At 40.2% G+C, this 25,380-nt stretch overlaps 1 protein-coding gene across 11 annotated transcripts in view; it reads left to right on the top strand.

Annotated features, from left to right (window-relative positions):
* ARHGAP8 (Rho GTPase activating protein 8) overlaps window positions 1-25,380 on the top strand; it is a 171,773-nt gene that overhangs the window by 60,481 nt on the left and 85,912 nt on the right. For 9 of the 11 annotated variants that reach the window (XM_073316346.1, XM_073316355.1, XM_073316333.1 and 6 more), the window contains 5 exons: window positions 5,191-5,278; window positions 7,776-7,907; window positions 10,916-11,002; window positions 16,049-16,147; window positions 17,246-17,356. In XM_073316346.1, coding sequence (XP_073172447.1) covers window positions 5,191-5,278; window positions 7,776-7,907; window positions 10,916-11,002; window positions 16,049-16,147; window positions 17,246-17,356 — 517 coding nt within the window. The remainder of the gene's footprint in view (window positions 1-5,190; window positions 5,279-7,775; window positions 7,908-10,915; window positions 11,003-16,048; window positions 16,148-17,245; window positions 17,357-25,380) is intronic. The other 2 variants (XM_073316323.1, XM_073316314.1) reach the window with 2 other exon arrangements.

The raw sequence follows: 25,380 nt of genomic DNA, 5'->3' as shown, positions 1-25,380 counted from the left end.
CAGTCTTTAGTATACGGGTTTGTCCCATAAACCTGGGCCAGTCCCCTCTGTTGGAGTCTTCAGTCTTCTGAGTGTCTTTGTTGTTTGCAGCATAGGTGGGGGAAGGAGAAAGACCAAGCATGAGGTCCCTGTGTTCTGTTTTAGTCCATGTGCTTGGAGAACACAAGTCCGGACGTGTCTGGGGGGCATTGCTGAGTCCCCAGGCAAGGTTGAGCAATTCACCTGGTGTAGCCTTATGCAGGTGAGTCATTGAATTGTAGCTCCCTTGCTAGACAAAGGCTGTTGATGGTTGTTTGACACCCCACACAGGTGTTGGTTACTTTCCTTGCTGTTGTCTCTTGAGAGCTAATATGTGACTGATTCCCCAATTTACAGCGTGTTTTAGTGACAACCTACAACACAATCTCATAACTTCATACGCACTAAAGATATAGATATTCAGATAGAACAGTGACTTTCAACTGAACATAACCTTTTCCCTGATACCTCACATGGCACGCTTTATATGCAATATCACAATTATATACAGATAAGGAATATGGGGATTACAAGATGCTCCCTCAAGGTATAGTACCTTATAAATCAGACACACTTGCACTGTCCCAGACCGCCTGTACACTGAGTCAAAAAAAAAAATGTCTGTGATGAGTCCAAACAAAATCAGGGTCTGTATTTGGTCCAAGGGTAGCTGAAATCTGAGTCCAAATTACAGAGGAGGGTGGCTGCCTGTCTGTGTTAGGTGTCCCAATGGCTGACAGTTAGCCATGTCTGTGCATGGGCTTAGGGTGCATCTCCATGCTAAATCAGCATCTTGTTAATTTTTACCACAATTTTTCATCCATTGTGGCTGGTGATCTGCCTCTGTGGTTGACCAGGGCCTGCATAATGATGGAGTAGTGTCTTTTGCAGTTTACGTACTTGAGCTCCTTACAGAGGGCTAACTACAGGCACATGAGTCCCACTGATAGGCCCAGTGCAGTTTGGAAAGCAGGTCCTCTCAAAGTCAGCAGTTATTTTGGGCACACTTTTAATGCCCACCACCTTTGTGCACATCCCAGTTCTGATCACCTCATGAACCTTCACTGCAACAACCCCCACAGTTGACTTGCCAACTCCAAACTGGTTCGCAACAGACCTGTAGCAGTCTGGGGTAGCCAGCTTCCAGATGGGTATGGTGACCTGCTTCTGGACCACCACACTTATCCTTGTGTGTGTTGTGGCACTGGAGAGGGTTAGAGCATGTTGTTCACAACCCCCTCAGGAATACCTGCTTTTTCATGTGAAAGTTCTGGAGCCCCTGCTGTTCACCCCAGGTCCACATGATGATCCAGTCTCATGGTCTGCACTTGTGGCCCTGCTCCAGAAGCGCTGGTTTGGGGGGAATCTGCAGCTGTGGCAACAGGTCTGAGCAGCATCAGCTGGCATGTTAGTGTCCCCCTCCAAAGGTGTGTGTGACATTGCACTCCATATGTTTTATGGAAATATGCTAATGAGTGTGAATATAATGTAACTGGAATATGCTTCATGCAAAAGGTCTCTTGTAAGGTATCATTACAAAGCTTATAATCTACTGCGTGTGTTCATCCTATTTGCATGTATGTATCATTCTTTTATCTGAAGCTAGAAATACGAAGTATTACTCTAAAGTCCTATTGTAACTATGCAAAGTGTGAGCCGTTAATAATGGCTTGAAATCTTGATGGCTCCCATTAACTAGGACAATTGGTTGTAAATGGCTCTGTTTATTCGCAAACCTTCCTGGGTATGTGCAGGCCAACCCTGAAAGAATGGAGAATGAGGTCTTACAGTGACATGTGATCATGTCACCTGGTACTGGAATCCATCTTAAACCTGGTTTCAGAGTAACAGCCGTGTTAGTCTTAATTCGCAAAAAGAAAAGGAGTACTTGTGGCACCTTAGAGACTAACCAATTTATTTGAGCATGAGCTTTCGTGAGCTACAGCTCACTTCATCAGATGCATACCGTGGAAACTGCAGCAGACTTTATATACACACAGAGAATATGAAACAATACCTCCTCCCACCCCACTGTCCTGCTGGTAATAGCTTATCTAAAGTGATCATCAGGTTGGGCCATTTCCAGCACAAATCCAGGATTTCTCACCCTCCACCCCCCCACACAAATTCACTCTCCTGCTGGTGATAGCCCATCCAAAGTGACAACTCTTTACACAATGTGAGTTTGTGTGTGTGTTTTTTGGAGGGGGGTGAGGGGATGAGAGAACCTGGATTTGTGCAGGAAATGGCCCACCTTGATTATCATGCACATTGTGTAGAGAGTTGTCACTTTGGATGGGCAATCACCAGCAGGAGAGTGAATTTGTGTGGGGGGGTGGAGGGTGAGAAAACCTGGATTTGTGCTGGAAATGGCCCAACCTGATGATCACTTTAGATAAGCTATTACCAGCGGGACAGTGGGGTGTGAGGAGGTATTGTTTCATATTCTCTGTGTGTATATAAAGTCTGCTGCAGTTTCCACGGTATGCATCCGATGAAGTGAGCTGTAGCTCACGAAAGCTCATGCTCAAATAAATTGGTTAGTCTCTAAGGTGCCACAAGTACTCCTTTTCATCTTAAACCTGGTGCTTTTCCATTTAGAAGGAAGGGTGGGAATCCAGAGAGAGACAAAGGATTCCCACCTTCTGCCAAAGCTATAAAAGGGGGTGGAACAGAACAGAGGGGGCTGCAGTCATGAGAAATCCCCTAGTTACCTCCTGAGCTGGGACTAACAAGAACTGTACCGGAGACAGGATTGGGCCCAGACTAAGAAGGCGTCTAGTCTGTGAAAGAAGCTTATTGGAACATCTCTGAGGGTGAGATTTACCTATATTCAGTTTCTTAATGTAGGTTTCAGAGTAACAGCCGTGTTAGTCTGTATTCGCAAAAAGAAAAGGAGTACTCGTGGCACCTTAGAGACTAACCAATTTATTTGAGCATGAGCTTTCGTGAGCTACAGCTCACTTCATCGGATGCATACCATGGAAACTGCAGCAGACGTTATATACATACAGAGATCATAAAACAATACCTCCTCCCACCCCACTGTCCTGCTGGTAATAGCTTATCTAAAGTGATCATCAAGTTGGGCCATTTCCAGCACAAAACCAGGTTTTCTCACCCTCCACCCCCCCACACACAAACTCACTCTCCTGCTGGTAATAGCCCATCCAAAGTGACAACTCTCTACACAATGTGCATGATAATCAAGGTGGGCCATTTCCTGCACAAATCCAGGTTGTCTCACCCTCCACACCCCCCACACACAAACTCACTCTCCTGCTGGTAATAGCCCATCCAAAGTGACCACTCTCTACACAATGTGCATGATAATCAAGGTGGGCCATTTCCTGCACAAATCCAGGTTCTCTGATCCCCTCACCCCCCTCCAAAAAACACACACACAAACTCACTCTCCTGCTGGTAATAGCTCATCCAAAGTGACCACTCTCCCTACAATGATCTCTGTATGTATATAAAGTCTGCTGCAGTTTCCACGGTATGCATCCGATGAAGTGAGCTGTAGCTCACAAAAGCTCATGCTCAAATAAATTGGTTAGTCTCTAAGGTGCCACAAGTACTCCTTTTCTTTTTTCTTAATGTAGTAGGCTTAGACTTGCGTGTTTTGTTTTATTTTGCTTGGTAACTTACTTTGTTCTGTCTGTTATTACTTGGGACCACTTAAATCCTACTTTTTATTCTTAATAAAATCACTTTTGTTTATTATTGAGCCCAGAGTAAGTGATTAATACCTGGGAAAGCAAACAGCTGTGTATATTTCTCCATCAGTGTTCTAGAGGGTGGAAAATTTATGACTTTACCCTCTGTGAGCTTTATACAGAGTAAAACAGATTTATTTGGGGTTTGGATCGCATTGGGAGTTGGGTGTTTGGGTGCTGGAGACAGGAGTACCTGCTGAGAAGTTTTCAGTTAAAGTCTGCAGCTTTGGGGACGTGGTTCAGACCCTGGGTCTGTGCTGCAGCAGGCTTGCATGTCTGGCTCAACAAGACAGGGTTCTGGAGTCCCAAGCTGACAGGGAAAACAGGCTCAGAGGTAGTTTCTGCATGTCAGGTGACAGTCCCAAGGGGGTCTCTGTGACCGAACCCATCACAGTGTGTTTGGCAGGTCAAAAACAATTGACAAAATGTCCACCAGCATATCACAGATGCTCTGCCTGAGTCCCAAAATAGGACTGACAGCGTGATCTAGAGAAGTTCCTCCACTGGATCGGGATGATGGGAGCGTGAGGACACAAAATGGCTTGGCTGGATGTATTGGTGGGCTCAAACCATTTCTGGTCAAGGCACGTGGGATGGATAGACAAGTTCTCCCACAATCCACTACAAACCAAGCCCGAGAGCAGGTGCAGCTGGCAAGGAACCCTGGGATACACTTCCAGAAGCAGAAGGGCTGATTCGAGTCTGTGCAGTGCAGTTTGGACACATCAGTACAGTTGGGAGGCCTGGGGTTATTCTGCAGCGTGGACACTCAAGCACGAACTTGGAAACACCAACCTGCAGGTGTGGGTTCCACAGACTCAGGTTTACTATTCAGTGTGGACATACCCTAAGTGATTTACCTATGGTCACACAGGAAATCTATTGTAAAGCAGGAAATTGAACCAAGGACTCCCAAGTCCCCGGGTAGCAAGTGAATGACCTACTAGTTATCCTTCCCCTTAGTAGTACAAATATAAAAGTTACAGCCATTATAAATGGCAAAAGATAGGCATAAAATGTTTAAACAGTCTTGCCCCCATGTGGATGGGGAAAGGGAAGCCAAGTTAAGCCAGTCTGAAATGTAGGCCCTTAATTTTCCTGGACTTAATTCTGCAGGGGGTTGAATGCCTCCTGAAAGGAACTCAGTGCTCTCACCTTCATTTGAATATGGCATTCTTTGCTTCTGTCCCCAACATCCTATGTACGCTGCTGAACAACTTCTTCAAATCACTCCAGTAGTGAGTAAAGGAATTCCTGTGTATAATTTGTCAATTGATGGCAAAGTTCGCAAAATATCTGGAATGGAGATGGGACTTACAAAGTTCAGGTCTTTTTCAGAGTTTGTAGGTGTTCAGATCCAGGGTTTTGCTTCATATCCGCATCTTGTTTCAACATCCTTCTGCATATGAAATGAGCTATATAAAGGTCTTCATTAACTGTGTTTGTTTACCAGGTGATGACAATTCTGGGAGGAGGGTGATTACTTTCAGTTGCTGTCGTATGCCCCCTTCCCATCAGCTCAATCACAGCAGACTCCTCGAGTAAGTTTCTCTCATTTCACCTTCTCTCTCTCTCTGCAGTTTACACTGCTTAAAATTTTAAATGGCATGTCTCATGAGTTCATTTGTAGGTGAATGGGCTTTTTTTGGTCGAGTATGGAAAAAAGTGTCTAATACATGTTAGCCGGAGTACTAAGCCTCTGAATCAGGTGAGAAACTGTCTTGGAAATCTAGCCCCAGCTACTTAACCAGAAACAGCAGGGTTTTTTGTGTATTGTAGTTATATTATTAATCAACTCTTTATGGGTTTTTCTATTGTAACTTATTTTGAGGGACAAACAAAAAATTAAAATATTTTTAGTACTTTTCAAACTTACTATTTGATAAATTGTATCAGTATTTATTGAATATTATATTTGTCAGATACTTTTTGTGGTATTTAACCAGCTGCAGGAACAGCAAAAGCTGTTTTTATTTTATTTTCTCTTCTCAAAAAACATTTAGTAAGAATGCTGTTTCATTGTTTACACTACAATGCTTTTTGCCTTTGATCTTTAGATGATTCACATTAATCACTAACATTTAATGAGCTAAGTATTTCATTAAGCTTAGTATTTCATTATCTCATCTTATATTTCATTATCTCATCTTATGGTGTTGGTTTTTCTTGGTTCAAGATGTTGTAAATGATTATTCCTTTTCACAACATCCTTTTTAAAGATCGGTTGTAGGAAGGTAACAGAGATAAAATGCTGCAATCTGGAGGACCTAGTGTGGGATTAGAACCAGGACCTGTCTATTATCCCATACTATTATCCCAGCATTAGAGATGGGAAGCTAAGGCACAGAGCAGCTACATAATTTGCCCAAGGTCAAACAGAAAGTTTATGGTAGAGCAGGAAATTGAACCCAGGTCTTCTGAGTCCCAAGCCAGCAGTGGACCATCTTTCCTTTTTAGGATCAGACCAAGCAAGTTAAGGTTTGAGGAAAAACTGTTCAGACTGGGGCCAGCATGGCAGATATTTTGCAAATGAAACCATGTTGGAATGGATTTGGTATGCAGCGTTTTCACTGTCATTCTTGGAAATGCTGTCCCAGTAAGTAATGCTTCTAGGGATAGTATTGCAGGCTTGGAAATGGCAACTGGCTGTGTAAAAACAGGGGGCAGATGCTCAGCTGACATAAATTGTCATCGATCCATGAGCTGTGGTAATTTGCACCAGCTTAAACTCTGCTCCATTATTCTCAGAAGTACTGCATTTTAGCTAGGGAATTATATAAGGCCAGGAGGCTCAATAGATTGCCTGGGCACAAGGGCATGTTTGGGGATACTGTACCTTTATTTCCAGAGACTTTCATTTTTTTGTAACGCCTTCTGAATGATTATTGTCATGATTTCCATTCAATCAACTCCTAAAAGCCTTAGCCAGGGATCAAGATCCCTGTACACACAAATAATGCAAAGACAGTCCTTGTCCCAGATAGTTCACTGTCTAAGACTTTTAAAATAAGCAATGGAAAATAAGCAATAAACAAGGGAGTAGAAGATGGGAGGACAAGAGAAGAGTAAAGTTAAATGTATTTGCATAGATAATAGTCACAGTGAGCTCAGAACTTGCAGACTTCCACTAGCCTAATGAATGCCACATGGAACTACACATTTTGTTAAGTGAAAAGAGCAATTAAGAAACGTTGTTAAGACTATGCACAGAATAATAAGCAAGAATTGATAATGTAATAACACGGGTAAATTAAAATCTGGTTCAGAGAGAGGTGAGTCGAGATGGTTACTACTCAAGTGGCATTGTTGCCTTGTTTGAATAATTCAGCTGTGGGGAAAAAAACGCCTTGTCCTATTCTCAATTGTACAACAAAGGAAAAAGAAAAGTACCTTAAACTATACCATAAAAGAATCAATACAAAGAAACCTACTTATAAAAACATGCAATATTATTTCAAGATGGGATTACTTAAGTGCATTTCCTTAAATTATCTTAACACATAGGGATCTGATGATGAAATCCCTACAAAAGAAAGACAGACTAACTTAAGGAAGAGAGAAGTATCTGATGCCAGCCACAGTAATTAGAGCTGGTTAAAAATTTTCAAAACATTTGATATTGACAAAAAATATTTCACAAAATTTCACTTTTCACCGTTTTTTGACAAGTGTTAATGCCATTATTTATTCAGAACATAGGAATTCAGAAAGATGAGAACACAAAGCTTTTTCATTATTTCCAGAAAGCATGCCCAGGTTTTTTCATCATTTGATTGCCTGTCAGCACTGCAATCTTTGTACCTCTTGACTAGGCACGTTCTTTTAATGTGGAACATTTTCCCCCTGAACATGAAATCACTGGCATCATGATACATAATGAATGAGTGTATTAATATTGATCATGAACATGAATTTACAAACTTTGGCGTGCTGGGCAAAAATAGTGATTTTGGTTCTTTGGACACTTTTCAGTTTATAAATCCATAAAAATACATTAGAAATCACTTTTTAATACTAAAATATTGCCTCTCTTCTCAGATACTTGAGGTATACACTCGACCAGTATGTGGAGAATGATTATACCCTGGTCTACTTTCACTATGGCCTGAACAGTCGGAATAAACCTTCTCTGAACTGGCTGCAAAGTGCCTACAAAGAATTTGACAGGAAGTATGTTCTCCAAATGTTCTGTGTCTGCCCTTTCTGTGGGTAGGATCCAACTATCGCATCCTGTTTAACTTCCAAGAAGGAGGCATATTCTTCACGAAGACCCAACAAGCTAGAGGTCTACCTGTTGGTCTTTCTTTGCTATTGAGATCAAAGAGTTAATTTCCATTACTGTAGATTAGATTAGAAATTTCTACCATGAAGAAATGATTAACAATGAACATTCTAGGTATTGGAAACATTATCCAGGGTGTAAAAATCCTGCAGACCCACAATGAGGAGGCCCAACCATTCTGTGGTATATTTAAAAAGATGTTTGCAATGCATCGACATTGGTTATTCGTGATTTTCTCACAGTTGTGATCTAGCAGCTCATACCTTACATAGTTCCTTAGACTAAGCTGGGGATAGGAAAAATAGAAGCCAGCTTCTGAAATTCTAGGCCAGAATGTATTTCACTACATAGATTTTAAGGTCAGAAGGGACCATGATGATGATCTCTTCTGACCTCCTTCATAACACAGGCATAGTTCCTTCGCTTTCTGTTTTACTATGAAGTCTACAATTGTTAGATAAATTGTATTGCAGACCTGGGAGCCAGGACAGAATCCCTGTTCCAAAAACACAGGCTTCTAGCAGTGGAGCTAAAAGTGCCCCAACTGGCAGCAGTTCATCTTTTACAATCTCTCTGCTCTGGGCAAACAACTAGAGGGCGAAGTGAGAGAAAACAAACACACGCAAATGCCTCCCTTTTCCCCTTACTCCCACTGTCAGAAGCAGCACTGTTTTACATTTTTCACACACCTCTGAGCTTTATGATTCTGGAAGGGATTAGAAACAGATCTACCAAAATAACCACAAGAAAGATGACTATTCTGGTGGTAATTGTAACCTGACCAAAGAGAAAAGTTACCAGACATCTCATGGCAGATCCTGTTCTCATGAGTGTTGCAGCCCAATTTTGCAAATTCGAGAGGCTGAGATCAACACCCAACCTACCACCCTTTTGAATTTCATACACTAAAAACTGAAACATTAAATACTCACCACAAAAAAGTAAAATTTTGCCTAGCAGCCATCAAATACGGAGAGCGATGTTGTCATCTGAAACGTCCAACTGCTGTCATGACATATCACTCTCAGCTCAGTGGTAGACTGAGGGAGTTTGCTTTTGCTGGTAGATTCTCAAAATGGTGAGTGCAAGATAGTCATTTGGTTCTGAGACTGGAGAGGGACTTCTGTTATGTTCACTGTGGATCTTTGCTGTGCAAGGGTCTCTCCCTAGAAAGGAATGACCATGTGAAATTGCAAGCCTGTCCTGTCACACACTCTCTTGGCACAAAGCCATGCCAAATTTACAGCCTCCATATGGAGGAGAAGCAACAGAGGGGAAATATCTTCAGTTGCATTGGCTTCTGAAGTGCGCGCATCTTATTCACACAATGTGGCCTTCATTTCTGCCCAACCGCATTCTCTCCATCCTCCTCCCCAGCCAGAAACTTAGAGAGCAAAAGGGAACCAGATGAGAGTGGGTAATTGGGCAAAAGCAGGCAACCTTACACCCATTATTTGAATCACGGTTGGAATTCTTAGCACATTGACATTGGGAAGCTCACAGCAATATTCACAGCCCAATATTCATGTTCAGTTGTGCTAGCTAAAGGAAAAACTAAACAAATACCCTGTGCACTTTTTGCACTGCATTTTGTCCCTGTACTCCTCTCTCCCCCAATTGGCGAGTGTAACAAATAAAAATAGTCAACATAAATGGGTTTTAAAGGAAAAATTTCAGATAAGTTATTTACAACAGCGGTTCAAAGAAGTCTTTGGGGGATGTAATTGTGCTACATAGGTGAAGAAGAAGAATATAAATATGTAACTTTGCACAAAAGAAATGGGTCCACCTGTTACCTCCAAGTATAAAATAGACTCAAAATATGAACTTCATCTCAATAAAATAACTGCTTTTTATTATTCAAAGTGTTCCCAGGTGCACAGTTCCAAACTTTGTTTGATTCTGGCCTTATAAAAACAATACTGGTTTTCTTTCCCCACTCAAAACCACTTGGGTGCAATTAAAATAAAAAAGAAGAAACTGCGTTAAGTGCTTGGTTCCTCCTACCCACCTCTAAATATATAAGCTGTTGTGCAAAAGTGGTTTTTGCAATTCTTGATCGGTGGAATATGATCCTTTAATGGTCAGCATTCAAGAGGGACCTTCCCTATTGGGGAAAATTTAGAAGAGAAAAGCAGCAATTTATATACAAACCAATGTACTTGGCCACTCATTGTCTGTATCTCCTTTGATATAAGATCTTATTCCTTCATGCAGCCTAATTTCCAGCCTAATGCTTGTCCCTACTATGATCCTGTATTTATGACATCAGATACGTCACTGCAGGATCAATCAGGATTATGGGGGAAAGAGAGATTTTGTTTTAAACACATTGGAGCCGGGACTCTGCTGATGTACTTCAACATAGTGCCATTGGCTTCAGATGAGCTATATCAGTTTACGCTAGCTGGTGTTCTGCCCCAAATATCTTCAGTGATTACTAGCAAACCAAAGCAAACATAGCAAGAGAAATAAATTAATGGATGTAGGTTTTAATTCTGAAAGAATAAACATTTTCCCCAGTATGAAACTCAATGATAGAAAAGAATGGAAAATGAAGTAAAATACTTATTTCTTTCACTGGAACTTTCAAGAAGCTCTTTTTATCATTTACAGAGATGCTTCCCACCACCACCATTATTAAATCCACAAAACAACCCAGACATGGGTTAGCAACGAAATAGTGTAATCTTGGCCTACTTTTGTGCCATCAGGACTGACCAGCTCCTTTTTTCATTTTACATTCAATTTCCTCTGAATTAGATTTTTTTGTAGTGTACTTGAAAGGAATATATTTAGTGTTCCAGTAATAAAACCTTTTCATTCAATTGCCTCTACTTTATGCTGCAGCATATGATATTAAAAGTCTTCTAACAATTTAATTTTCTTTTCACAGGTATAAGAAAAATCTTAAAGCACTCTATGTTGTACATCCAACCAACTTCATAAAAATTCTGTGGAACATTTTTAAACCTCTCATAAGGTATAGGTGATTTCATTAAAGAGAGTTTCCTATATAGTTTAGGGGGAAGTTTGTCTTTTAATAAGTATTTTTAAAAATACACTGCTCAGATAAGATACCAGACACATATTTAAAGTGTGGCTTAATGTAATATATTTTAAGAGGGAATCAGAGTGATATGTAAAAATAGTTTGGGATTTTTTTTTTCCTTTTCCGTGAAGATGCAGAGGTCTTGATTCAGCAAAGCACTTCAGCATGTGCTTCGCTTTAAGGACATGCTTACGTCCATGCTTATTCATCAAAGCACTTAAACATGCATTGAAGTAAATGTGACTGAAGCCCATGGCTAGATTGTAAGCTCTTTGGGGTAAAGGCTGTCTTTATCTGTGTTTGTACAGCTGCTAACAAGATGGGGTCCTGGGGCTCTCAGGCACTATCACAATACAAATAATAACTAATAAATTACCTAAACCTTTAAGTATGTGCTCAAGTGCTTTGATGAATGGAGATGGGATTACTCTTGTGCTTAAAATTAAACATGTACCTAAATGCTTTGATGAATCTAGGACGTAGGAAGTAATACAAGCACCTTGGAAGGACAAAATCACCTTGACAAATTGGAGAATTGGTCTGAAATCAACAAGATGAAATTCAGTGAAGACAAGTGCCAAGTACTTCCCTTAGGAAGGAAAAGTCAAAGGACAACTACAAAATAACTAGCGTGGCAGTACTGCTGAAAAGGATCTGGGGGCTATCACAAATTGAATGAGCGTGGACAATGTGATGCAGTTGCAAAAAAGGGTAGTAACTTTCTGGAGTGTATTAACAGGAGTGTCATGTGTAAGACACAGGAGGTAACTGTCCTTCTCTACTCGGCATTGATGACGCCTCCTCTGGAATACTGGGTCCAATTCTGGGCACCACACTTTAGGAGAAATGTGACTAAATTGGAGAGAGTCCAGAGGAAGCAACAAAAATGATAAAACGTTTAGAAAACCTGAGCTATGAGGAAAGGTTAAAAAACCTGTGCATGTTTAGTCTTGAGAAAAGAAGACTGATAACAGTCTTTAATTTTATGTTAACGGCTGCTATAAAAAGAGGACAATGATCAATTGTTCTTCATGTCCACTGAAGGTCGGACAAGAAGTAATAGGCTTATGTGTAATAAGGGAGATTTAGGTTAGATATTAGAAAAAAACTTTCCAACTATAAGGATACTTAAGTTCTGGAATAGGCTTCCTAGAGAGGCTGTGGAATCCCCATCATTGAAGGTATTTAAGAACCTTTTTGGACAAACACCTGTCAGGGATGCTCTAGGTTTACCTGGTTCTGCCCTAGCACAGGGGGCTGGCCTTGATGACTTTTCTAGGTCCCTTCCAGCCCTACATTTCTGTGATTCCGTCTCTCCAACCCTACATTCAATGCACAATAACTGGCTTGACTACTGGGACCAGAAAGCGGCTTCAGGATTTGGTGCTTACTGCACATATCTGTACATACAAAACTTTCCCTGAACCTCCAAGCCTGTGCGAATTATTCCTGCCAGAAGCCGGAACAATCTTTCAAATGGGGATTGGAGGGGTGGTTAATGGAGCGGCAGTGGGCTAACATCAGTGGGTATCCATTTAAGGTATTGCTTCCTAGTTTTGGGGACGGTTATTTATTCCAAGTTATTTATTCCAAGTACTCACTCCCTTCTGAGTTTGATAGTATGTCTATATTAAGATGAATATTGTTCTTGGATCAATGGTTTTAAATTCATCTGCCTACTGAAATGTGTGTAATATTAATATAGCATAAGCATTCATATCAAAGAGAAAATTTTGACCAGGGTTTGTTTAATATAGTTTCTTCTTCTGCCTTTGTTATGGTTAAGGTTTCAGCACAATGCATTATTCTTATGTTGATTTTATTTTGATCATTGTGCATCTCAATATTTGTTTTGGATCTGTCAAGGTTCCTTCCCCACTCTGAACGCTAGGGTACAGATGTGGGGACCTGCATGAAAAACCTCCTAAGCTTCTCTTTACCAGTTTAGGTCAAAACTTCCCCAAGGTACAAAATATTCCACCCTTTGTCCTTGGATTGGCCGCTACCACCACTAAACAAATACTGGTTACTGGGGAAGAGCTGTTTGGACACGTCTTTCCCCCCAAAATACTTCCCAAAACCTTACACCCCACTTTCTGGACAAGGTTTGGTAAAAAGCCTCACCAATTTGCCTAAGTGACTACAGACCCAGACCCTTGGATCTCAGAACAATGAAAAAGCATTCAGTTTTCTTACAAAAAGACTTTTAATAGAAATAGAAGTAAATAGAAATAAAGAAATCCCCCCTGTAAAATCAGGATGGTAAATACCTTACAGGGTAATTAGATTCAAAACATAGAGAACCCCTCTAGGCAAAACCTTAAGTTACAAAAAAGATACACAGACAGAAATAGTTATTCTATTCAGCACAATTCTTTTCTCAGCCATTTAAAGAAATCATAATCTAACACATACCTAGCTAGATTACTTACTAAAAGTTCTAAGACTCCATTCCTGGTCTATCCCCGGCAGAAACCAGCAAATAGACAGACCCACAGACCCTTTGTTTCTCTCCATCCTCCCAGCTTTTGAAAGTATCTTGTCTCCTCATTGGTCATTTTTGGTCAGGTGCCAGCGAGGTTACCTTTAGCTTCTTAACCCTTTACAGGTGAGAGGAGCTTTCCCCTGGCCAGGAGGGATTTCAAAGGGGTTTACCCTTCCCTTTATATTTATGACAGGATCTAATTCAGTGTTTGAAATTTTGCTGTTATAATTGTGTAATATTCTTTTTCAATAAAATTTGTGAACAACATTTAAAAAAACAACAACCATGAAACAAAGAATGAGGTTACAAAAAGTTGAAAGTATCTATACATTCTGCAGATGAAGATTTTGTCTACATAAAATCCAAAAACTAGAAAGAATATTATCTGCTGCAGATTATTTAAGTGTCAAATACTGTCCCACACTTCTGTTTAAGGAGGATTCCACTGGTTTTAAAGTAACATAAAATGCAGGGAAGGATATGTAAAATAGGTGCATCTGCAAGTCTGTGTCATTTGCTAAATTGTAAAGCACTGAGTCTCAGGCTGTAGAGCTCTTTCTCTTTATTAATGCTGCTTTGCTAGTTGGTTTATTCTCATTAAAAATTGAAACCTACGTATACATAACATTAATTTACCAGGATCGTATGCGTTAGGAATTTTCTATACCCTTCAATGTGCCTCTGTTTTCAGGTTATTTCAGAGTGATCTTATGCTGGCAGTTTATACTTTTGATTTTAAAAATCAATATCAAGCCAAAGTTCACTAAAGGAAAAAGGGGGGAAATACCAGAGTTTGTATTTCATAACTTCTGCTCAGTTCTTAAAATAAGGCCATAACTCAAGAAAATGTCACTGCTAATGTTTCTCACAAAAATACTGAAAGAAATTTAAATGTCATAACTCAGGTATATCTGTTTACACTTGAGACTTGTTTTAGGAGTGTAGCATAGATGAACAGAGCATTTGTTATAAGCAAGTGGGTGACTTATTAGGTCAAAGAACAAAAGTAATAAGAAAAAATGTAGAACAGTTGTTTGAATATATTTAAGGAAAAAATAAATATTTATTTGAAATTTTCTGAGCCACAGTAGAATCTGAGTGATCTCTTCTAAAGTCCAAGGGAGACTGGAAAAGAGGGCATTTAATAATGCTAAGCATACCCCCCCAAAAAACCCATAGCAATGGGAAAAGGGTGCTGTTCTCCATGAATGAACTTGTAAAAGCCATGAAACTGTAAAAATAGCACAATATGATCTCATTCAGAAATGATGATGCAGCAGTTTTACAGAACAAAAATTCCTGACTGCCTGTGAATGAACAGCAAATTGCCCATTTTGTAAAACTGTATTACTAGAGTGAGTTCTTAAAGACATTGCTTTTTCATTTAATGCAGTCTATATTACAGTTAGCTAATTGCCTTGCATAAAATGTTGAAATCACAGACCATATTGGAAAAAGCATGCTGAAAAGCCCAAATGAGATGGTACACATTCAGGCTGAAATCTGTTAATGTTGCAAAACTACTTCCCTGCTAGCAAAATCTAGCACTTCCTTTTAATTAATACCTTTTAAATTACAGTATTAACTTTTTTAATTCATACTTTCTTCCAGCAGAGGGAGCTTTTGTATATATGTTCAATGACTCGGCAATGAGCCAGTTACTACTGCAAGAGTATTGGTCTCCAAGTACTCTCTCTTATAGAAAAGAGAGGAGTGTGTCTTATACCACATTTCTGTTGGTTTGCTTTAATTTTTATTACAAGACAAATTTTGTTTTACAGAAAAAGAGGCTTATTTCAGAGTGTGTTGTATGTATTTTAAATCATACTTCGAACACCTGAGTCAGTAAATGGGCCTTTACAGACTAAATTTTCAACTTTGACTAGCAATATTTTATGTCACAATTTTGGGAGCTCCATTTTATGACTCCTTAAAGGGGCCTGATTTTTCACAACACATCTTTGAAAATCAAGCCTTTTTAAGGTGTCTACAGCTGAGCATCCAAAAGTTGAGACACCCAAAATCAGTAGTCATTCTTGGAAAATTTAGGCCTTCCATCTATTAGATAATATCTACTGTCCTTTTAATAGAGAGCAAGATTAAAGTGACACATACATGTTTTTCTATCAGCAATGTATCATTCTTTCCAGAAGTTTACATAAAAAGTGTTCTATAACATTCCTTTTCAAAAAGTTTTCTAGTGCCTTACGAAAGCTGTTATTCAGCAGTTCTCAAACTAATGTTTTTCATATCTATGCAAATCGCAAAACATTCAGATGGAAGTCAGTTATTTTTTTATTCAAATCAGATTCTCAGAGATGCAGTGTGTATGTCTGATCATGTGAAAATGAAATACATCTTGTGTCTCCAGCTGCTTTAGTTATAGTTTAATTTTGAGTTTCATTTGCACTTACATTCTGTAATAGAAAACAAACCTTTCATTGATGTTCCTCCCATGCTGATTGTGTCATTTTTTCCACTATTTTGTTTAGTCATAAGTTTGGGAAAAAGATCACCTATTTGAACTATTTAAGTGACCTGAGAGAGCATCTCAAATATGACCAGCTTAATATTCCTGAAGATGTTATTCGGTATGTAGCAAATTAATAACATCTCCTGTGATACGTATTCTGAAATGGAGAGTTGTGTAATATTCACACAGCTATGCCTCCCCCACAACTCTGTTGCGGGGGGGAGATAGTTCAGTGGTTTGAGCATTGGCCTGCTAAACCCAGGGTTGTGAGTTCAATCCTTGAGGGGGCCATTTAGGGATCTGGGGCAAAAATTGGGGATTGGTCCTGCTTTGAGCAGGGGGTTGGACTAGATGACCTCCTGAGGTCCCTTCCAACCCTGATATTATATGATTCTTTGTTTTTGAAATAAGATCTAATCTAATTTCTATAACAATTAAAAGCCTAATTTGCTATTTGTCCTTGGCTAGATTTAGCTCTGAAAACTGCATTGTCAGCAAAGACATCCTGTAAAGATGTCGAATGTTTACAAAAGAGAACACTGTATAGTTCTCTACAGGTTCAGAATATCCTCTTAGCCTCAGATGCAAAATATTTTCTTAATATAATTGTACTCACTGTGTCTTCATTAACAAAACCTTGCCATATATCATTACCGCTTATGAGTAGCGCATACAATTCACTTATTGTATATATGCATAATGCTGTTTATTGAGAAGAAAAAAAATCTTACCTATTACTCTTGTGTACTGACAGAAGGTTATTTTAGGTCACTGCTGAATGAAAATAACTGGAAGCTTTTTATTCTGAGTGTTACTGCTGTGTGGGGTTTTTGGACGCCTTTGTATAAAGATGTAATAACAAAAAGCATAGTACAGCTCTACGTTTGTAAAAAGGATTGCACGAGAGGGTTGTGCTTCTGAGCCGCAACTGTGGTTGAATTTTTCTTTTAAATTAGAAGAGGGGTCCTATCTTTTGGATGTGTTTGTTACTATATTTTATTGATTGAAGCAAAACAGCTCTTTCATGTGTTACTTAATGATTCTCCCACAGATGCTTTCAAAGGGTCTCACAAATACTAAAATTAAAAATCACTGGAGGTATTTGTGGGTCTTACAGAAGATCAGCATTGTGAGAAATAGGAGTGATCAGGCAATCAGTGTGTATTGTGGTTTCACTCTTGGGACGTACAAAGTCAATGATTTTTGTTGTTTTCAGACATGATGAAAATCTTCGGGATAAACAGAAGGGGAGACCACCACCTTCAGCTAAGGTTCCTCCACCAAGACCTCCTCTTCCTACGCAGCAATTTGGGGTCAGCCTACAATAGTAAGATTTCTTTGATCGTACCTCTGAAATAAACTCTGGAATGTACTATATCACTGTGGATTCACATCACACAAAATCTGGAAATTAATTTACCACCAGGGTTTTTTCCCTCTCTCTATATTCTCTCTCTCTCTTTAATAACAGTGAAAGCTGGTAACTGTAAGGCCAAACAATAACGCCTGGTGAATTCATGGCATTGGGTAACTCCCCACTGAAGGAAATAAAAAACAAAAACAAAAAATCCCTGCACCAGCAAATCTACAGATTTAGGCTCGGGGGCTTGTGCTACAGTGCTAAAAATATCAGTGTAGATCTTCCCACTTGGGCTGAAGCTCCAGCGCTGAGACTTACCCGCTTTACCAAGTTTCAGAGCCTGAGCTGCAGCCCAAGTTGGAATGTCTGCACTGCTCTTTTTAGCACTGTAACATAAGCCTGGGTCTTTAGGCCCGAGCTCTGAGACTTACTGCCATGGGTGGGCTTTTTGCAATGTAGACATACCCTTAGAGTCCTTGGGAGCTCGATGATTTGCCTACAGTAACTTGTGCAAGCTTAGATGATATGTAATTCTTCAAGTGCTGGTCCCTATGTGTATTCCACTGAGGGGTATGCATGTGCTCCATGTGTCTGAAACTGGAAGTACCTTGTATGCAGTGTCCGTTGGTCTGTGCTTGCACCCTTACTCTCCTTAAGCTCCGTACTGGTGGTATGGGGGTGGTATGGACCAATCAACTCTCCATTTCCTTCCTGATACCCGTGATGCTTTCTTGGGGCGTCCAGAACTGTAAGTCACCCTATCACCCTTCTGCCTTAGCAAAATAAGAATGTGTTGGCGCTACGCTGTGCAACAAATCTCTGCAATCCCAGTCTGTTAGCCTGCCAAACAAACTCCTTAGGACTCTGCCAGTCCTAACTTTGCCTTTCAGGTAAACCCTTGGTGTTCTTCAACTCCAAAACTGTCCAGAAGCATCTCCTTGCAGCTGTCAGATCCTGTCACTAAATGCCCGCAGAAATACAAGTCTGCCATCTCCAAAGAGAGAGAATACACCCCAGCTTGTTGACGCAGCTGAGGATGCACACCACACTTTACTGTAACAGCACTGAAATTAATTTATAATAAAACAAGAATAGGTTTATTAATAAAGAACAGAGATTTAAGTGATAACTAATCAGAGATAATAGAAACAGAAAATGGTTACAAATAATACAAAAGTATAACACACTTCTAAGAGACTACATATAACCTTAGCAGGCTCAAAGCTTTGTCTAAAGCAATTTTCTCACCTACAGCTACTTCTCAGCATCCCCAACCCACATGGATGGGGATCCAACATTCACAGATGCAAAGAGCCTGACCTCTTTGTGCCCTCAGTGATGGATAAGATGATGTCTTTTTGCTTCTCCTTCTGTTCCCCAAAGTTCATTATCTTTGTCCTGAGTCAGGATGGCCACCTGGGGTTCACACTATGATGTGTCTTCCAGTGTGCTAATGCCATGTTGTTTCCTCTGCTTCCTGATAACTGATGTTTACCACAGATGCAAATGAACTGCTCATTGTCTTTGGCATTACCATGCTCAATTTACATGAGAGAAATAGGAAAATCAATCTTCCTTTGTCTGAGACGAACCTATTTTAAACATGTAGTTCCAGCATACATACATGACTCTTTAAACACCATCCGTACACACATCACACAATGATACTAAGGACCACTGTGTCACCAACTTTCATTTGATAATTCACAGCACACTCTTATTAGATAAATACTATGAGAGCGGTGTGTTAGGTGTAGTATGTGTGTTAGGCCTGATAGGAGTTACAGAACAGTCAGTCCTCTGCCAGTTGGTACTGGAAGGTTCTTAGAGTCTCTCACAGGGTAGCTGGTCCCTGTGAATAGACTAAGTCCAGCTGCCCTGTGGACAGACTAAATCTAGTCCCTCCCCAAAGCAGGTGAGTCTAATCCAGCCAATTAAAGAGGGCTGGGCTACAACTGGGCCTATAAAGGGGCTGCTAGTAGGCAGCTGGAGGAGGAAAGTCTGAGACAGGCTGCACCCTAGGGAGGGAAAGCCACACTGGAGCGGAGCTAGCTTCTGTAGTGCGTCCCTGGAGCAAGAGGTTAGGCGTCCAGGGAAGCAGCCCTGGGGCTGCTGCTTCAGGAAGGGGGCAGAGTGACTGAGGCTGGGAATCTGCCAGGAGCTGGAGTGCCAGAGATCCCTGGGAGGGGTGGCCCTGAAGCCTGGGGTCAAGGACTGAGTTGAGACTGTTTTCTGTTTGTTTGATAACCTGTGTAAAAGAAATAAGCCTCCTTGACTGAGACTGGGTGTGGCATCGCATGTTTTAGAGCTGGGGAGAAACTCTGGCCTGGTGACAGGGTCACACCACTGCATGGCCTAGGCCGGAATCGCCTCTACGCATTCTAAATGAGAAATAAATGTATCAATTTAAATTGGATTTATGGAGAAAGGTAAACTAATGAGGAGGAATAATGACACTTAATGGGAGCCTTAGCAAATGTAAAACTGAAAATTATCACATTTGTTTCAGTGTCTTCATGAGTGAACTGCTCTTAGTCATTCTGTCTCCTCTGAAGATTACTGTAACTTGCATCCACAATCTGTTAGTGATCTCGCATTTCTCTAGCAAAGTGGCAGGTTGCACGTCTTTGTCTCACGAGGCAAGATTGGTCGTTTTCTTAGGAGATAGAAGGTAGTTTTACAATCATGTGTAGCAAATAGGAATGCACATCTGCTGACAGCAGGGTGACTTGGTGGCTACTGTGCTTGTGAATTATTCCATCACCAGATTGCAGCAGGCAACAGCAGAGTTGCACCTTGTATTGGAACTTAGTAGGACAGTGCACTTGGGCCCCTGTTCCGCACTTGATAGCGTGTGGACTGCTGCACTAGAGGTTGGTTTGTCATCCTACAGTAAGGGGAAACATTCTTCCCTCAGTTACAACAATGTAAATCAGATATAACTCTTCAGTGGAGTGTAACTGAGAGCACCCACTCTATACTTACAGGCATTGGTTATATAATGATTGTAGTAGAAGTGTATTTTGTTCCAGTCCAACAGCACTCATATTGTCAGAGGTATACATGAGGCTAGAGGGTACTGAAGGGAACCTGCTCATGTTAAAGTTTTTACTAAAAAAGTTTATAGGCTGGTGGATGGAGTTTATAGGCTTAAGGTTTGATAATTCCAAGATGCTGACTTAACCAGTCAATAGGAATCCTGTATACTATTTCATAGTTAAGGGATTTTCCTTAGTTCACTGTTGGCTAACTCTGCTCCCATTGGAGATAATGGTAGCACTCCCACTGATTTCTCTGGAAACTGAGATAGGTCAACCCTGAGAATTCCACCTTAAAAATCATAAATGCAAGGGCCCTGCTTTATAATGTTAACATTTATCTCAGGCTGACATTTCATATTGGTTCTGTCTCCTAGCAAGCAGGCTGCCCAGAGTTGTAATGAAAACTGGGATATCAAAAAATGACAAGCATTGATTCAGGGTCCCTCACTGTTATCTCAAATGGCAGGTGAAGAAGTATTTTGTTTCGGGTGTGGGGGAGAGAGTTGGAGGAGATGTTCACGTTGGGTTACTGATGCATGTCTGGGGCAGTTCCTTTTCTTGGAGGAGTTCATTAGGCCATGCAGAAGTTTTTAACGTCATAGGCCAGGATTTTCAAAAGAGCCTAAATGAATTAGACATCTAAATCCCATAGAAAGTTACTGGGAGTTAAGGGCCTAACTCTCTTAGGCTTCTTTGAAATCTCAGACATAGTGAATTGGTCTTAATTTATAAGGGAGGCGAAGAGCTTATTATCAGCTTGTTTTATAGCTCTTCATCCTTATGCTGTCCTCAGTGGCCCAGAGTCCTGTTTCTGAACATTAAATGGGTACACTCAATCTGTTTCAGCCCCAAAAATTTCTCTTTCCTTTAAGAAGAAATGTGATCTTCATGAAGATTCCCTGGGAGAATTGCAGGAGAGAGGGCAAAAAGACAGATTTTGAATCTGTTGAGAGAACACACCATGTGTGGTTATATAAAGATTTTATTGGCGTGAGTTAAGGATCACCATATTATTCATGAGGACCACAGGCAAAAAATAATTATACAGGGCATTCCAAATGAGTTCCAATAAAACTTTTATACCATACCACACTCTTAGGTATTTTGTTTATGCCACATATTTTGCAGAAATGCTATTTTAGACATTTTTAAAGAGTTTTTAAAAATTTATTGGTGCCACTTTTTGTAACATTTTGTCCTTAACTATGGGCTGCCTTCATTTTATGTGTCTATCGGCATAGATGGAAAGACTTTTTTTTTTTTTTTTGAGGGGAAAAAAAGACCTTTACAAAGTATACTATTATTTCATCTAAATAACTTTCCTAGAAGTCAAGATGTGAACAGTGGAAAGGAGGGAGTTGAGGCTGAACTGAGAGGGCAACTGATGACTGGACTGGGATATTGAATGACTTCACTTATTTCCTTGCTTATTACAGTTTGCGTTGGTGCTGCCTAGAACATTTAAGTCAAACTTGTGCTTTGTGCTCTGTGGGCAGAAAAGAATATGAAGTAGGTCTCTAGCCCAAAGAATATATAGTCTGCCTAATGTCCTGATCCTGCAAATGACATTCAGCAGGGCTCCATGAAGGTGCAGGAATCTGTCTGCATGAGTCATAAATAGAATCAGGGCCTACAGGTGGTAACGATTTTTAAATGGTCAATCTATTTATCCCCTCATCTGCATTCCGCCACCATAATTTAAAATAACCCCATATAGCATCTCTGAGGATTTATGTATGAGAGGAGGGATGGTCATGGCACTAGACTGGGACTCAGGAGATATGGCTCAATTCTTGGCTCCACGGTGACCAGAAAGCAAGTGTGAAAAATCAGGACGGGGGTGAGGGGGTAATAGGCACCTATATAAGACAAAACCCCAAATATCAGAACTGTCCCTATAAAATCGGGACATCTGGTCACCCTACCTGGCTCTGACATACACTTCTCCTTCAGGCCCTGATTCAGGCAGAGCCCTTAAGCACATGTTCAACTTTAATTTACTTCAGCAGGACAGAAACAGGTGCTGAAATTTAAACACATGCTTAAGAGTTCTGCTGAATCAGGGCCTTAATCTCTGTTAGCTTCAGTTTCCTATCTGTGAAATGGAGATGACAATATTGAAACTGTAAACTCTTTGGGGCAAGAGCTCTCATTTACTGTCTAGCACAGGGGGCCCTGAACTTGTGCGGACCCAGAAACACTACTTTAGTACTGTCAAGTTCCTTCCCCACTCTGAACTCTAGGGTACAGATGTGGGGACCTGCATGAAAACCTCCTAAACTTATTTTTACCAGCTTAGGTTAAAACTTCCCCAAGGTACAAACTATTTTCCTTTTTCCCTTGGACTTTATTTCTGCCACCACCAAACGTCTAACAGATATATAACCGGGAAAGAGCCTGCTTGGAAACGTCTTTCCCTGCAAAATCCTCCCCAAGCCCTACACCCCCTTTCCTGGGGAAGGCTTGATAAAAATCCTCACCAATTTGCATAGGTGAACACAGACCCAAACCCTTGGATCTTAAGAACAATGAAAAAGCAATCAGGTCTTAAAAGAAGAATTTTAATAGAAGAAAAAGTAAAAGAATCACCTCTGGAAAATCAGGATGGTAAATACCTTACAGGGTAATTAGATTCAAAACATAGAGAATCCCTCTAGGCAAAACCCTAAATTACAAAAAGACACAAAAACAGGAATATCCATTCCATTCAGCATAGCTATTTTATCAGCCATTTAAACAAACAGAATCTAATGCATACCTAGCTAGATTACTTACTAAGTTCTAAGACTCCATTCCTGATCTGTTCCCAGCAAAAGCATCACGCAGGCAGACAGAGCCTTTGTTTCTCCCCCCCTCCAGCTTTGAAATTATCTTCTCTCCTCATTGTTCATTTTGGTCAGGTGCCAGCGAGGTTATCCTAGCTTCTTAACCCTCTAAAGGTGAAAGGGTTTTTCCTCTGGCCTGGAGGGATTTTAAAGGTGTTTACTCTTCCCTTTATATTTATGACAAGTACCAATAATAAATAGTATTAAGAAATACATTTAAAATCATCCAAAGGTGCTGCCTGGGATTTTCTTAGAATTTGGGGCATTGGGGATTAAAAAGATTTATCATTTCCATTTAAAAATGGCTACCATGTTTAGGCAGATTGTAAGATCCTTGGAGCAGGGACCTACTTTGTATTCATTTATGCCTATACAGCACAAAATACTCTGTCACTGTGTGATAAAGAATAGCATATCAATTGAATTTCTAGTATATAGGCCAGATTGTTCTGGAGCCAAATACTACCTATTTCTTTGATCTAAAATAACTCTAAAGGTTTCAAATTCTGCTTTAAAAAAAAGTTGTCCTTCTGAAAACAAAGAATTAATTAAGCAGTGAAGCTGATAATTAACTTCATGCATTTCATCATATAGAAGAGTTGTCCTCTTCCAGAATGTTTCATCCATGCTTTGTTTTGGAAACTAATTTATTGAGATGAGGCCCCCACTCAAAGTCAGTGATACCACTCACATGTTCAAAGTTAAGCATGAGCTTAAGAAACTTGCTGAACTAGGTTCTTTATGCTCAGATAAAGTGGGCACTGAGTATTGTGGGACATAAAGACCTGCTGTTACTCATCACTAAGTTATCATATTTATAAATCCAGGAATTTCAAATAAGATCCATATACAGTACACAAGAATACCTATAGAAAGCAGGACATATTTTCTGTTCATTCACCAAGCCCACCTCCACAATATAAAATAGATAGACACAGATACTGGTTATGCAGAACTATTAGCACTCCCTTGGTTTAAATGGAAAGAGGCAGAATCACTGTTGCTGTTCCGAAAGAAACCATCATTAAAGATTTTATTAAAATGCAATGCAAGAAAATAAAAATCAAGCCACCTTCATCTTATATTGATCTGATGAATACAATTGTAATGCATGAATGAGGTTCCAGTTTTCAACGCTTAAGTAAAAAAAATCACAACATGTGCCAGGCTGTGGCATTGTCCTTTGCGTACACCCTGTACACGCCTGTTGCTCCATTCTATTGCCTTTAGAGTCAAGGAACACCACAGCTGAGCTCCAGTGCAGAGCCTAGTGTTGACCTTGGCTAGTTATTGGCTTCATTCTCAATTGTCTCCGTTTGGTTTTAAAAATCTCGTTGTGGGAAGGGAGGAAAATTTTTAGTTCATCTAGTGATTGCCACGGCTGGGGCAGGGGAAGAGGGGAAATGCAGGAATTGCAACAATCGCACAGCTTCAGCTTGTTTTTAAACACTGAACCGTTATCACAAACATTTCAGGGTGCTCTCCTTTTTGCTGTAATCTTTCCTGTTTGTGTATGCTGTGCGTGTGCAATCAGGGGGAAAGAAAAATTCTAAACTGAATCTCAGCATGTCACAGAGGGGAAAAAATGAAAACGAGAGAGAGAGATTATCAACCAAGAATACTTAATGGTGCTTGAGAACAATGTTCAACACCTTAAGTGAGTTATCACTAGTCCAAAAACTAGAACTGAATCATTCACCATGTAACATGCTGCACTAACTAATAATAAAGTCTACTCCAGAAAATACTTTCCCTGACTAGTGTGTGAGTGTGTTTTATAACTGATCCCTTTAAAACTGGCATATTGTTGTAATATGATTCAGACATATGAAAATATTCTGCTGTATGGCTGCTATTTAAACAGGAAGTGTAAGATATCTTTTATTCCAAAATGCCAGTAGTAATTGCTGCTCTTCACATATGCATTGTCAGCCATACAACACAAATCCTATGACCGTGAAATTGACCATAATGAACTGTGAATTTGGTAGGGCCCTACTTATGACAATGTCATGTGGGAAGATCAGAAGCCTTACTAAAACCAAGATATAGCATGTCTACTACCCCCCGAACTCTCCACGTCCAACTACTAGGCCAGTAACCCTGTCAAAGAAGGAAATTAGGT

Source organism: Lepidochelys kempii, chromosome 1 (assembly GCF_965140265.1).
Source record: "Lepidochelys kempii isolate rLepKem1 chromosome 1, rLepKem1.hap2, whole genome shotgun sequence".
NCBI classification, from domain to species: Eukaryota; Metazoa; Chordata; order Testudines; family Cheloniidae; genus Lepidochelys; species Lepidochelys kempii.
The sequence above is the reverse complement of the archived record's forward strand: the minus strand, read 5'-3'. Positions and strand labels throughout refer to the sequence as shown.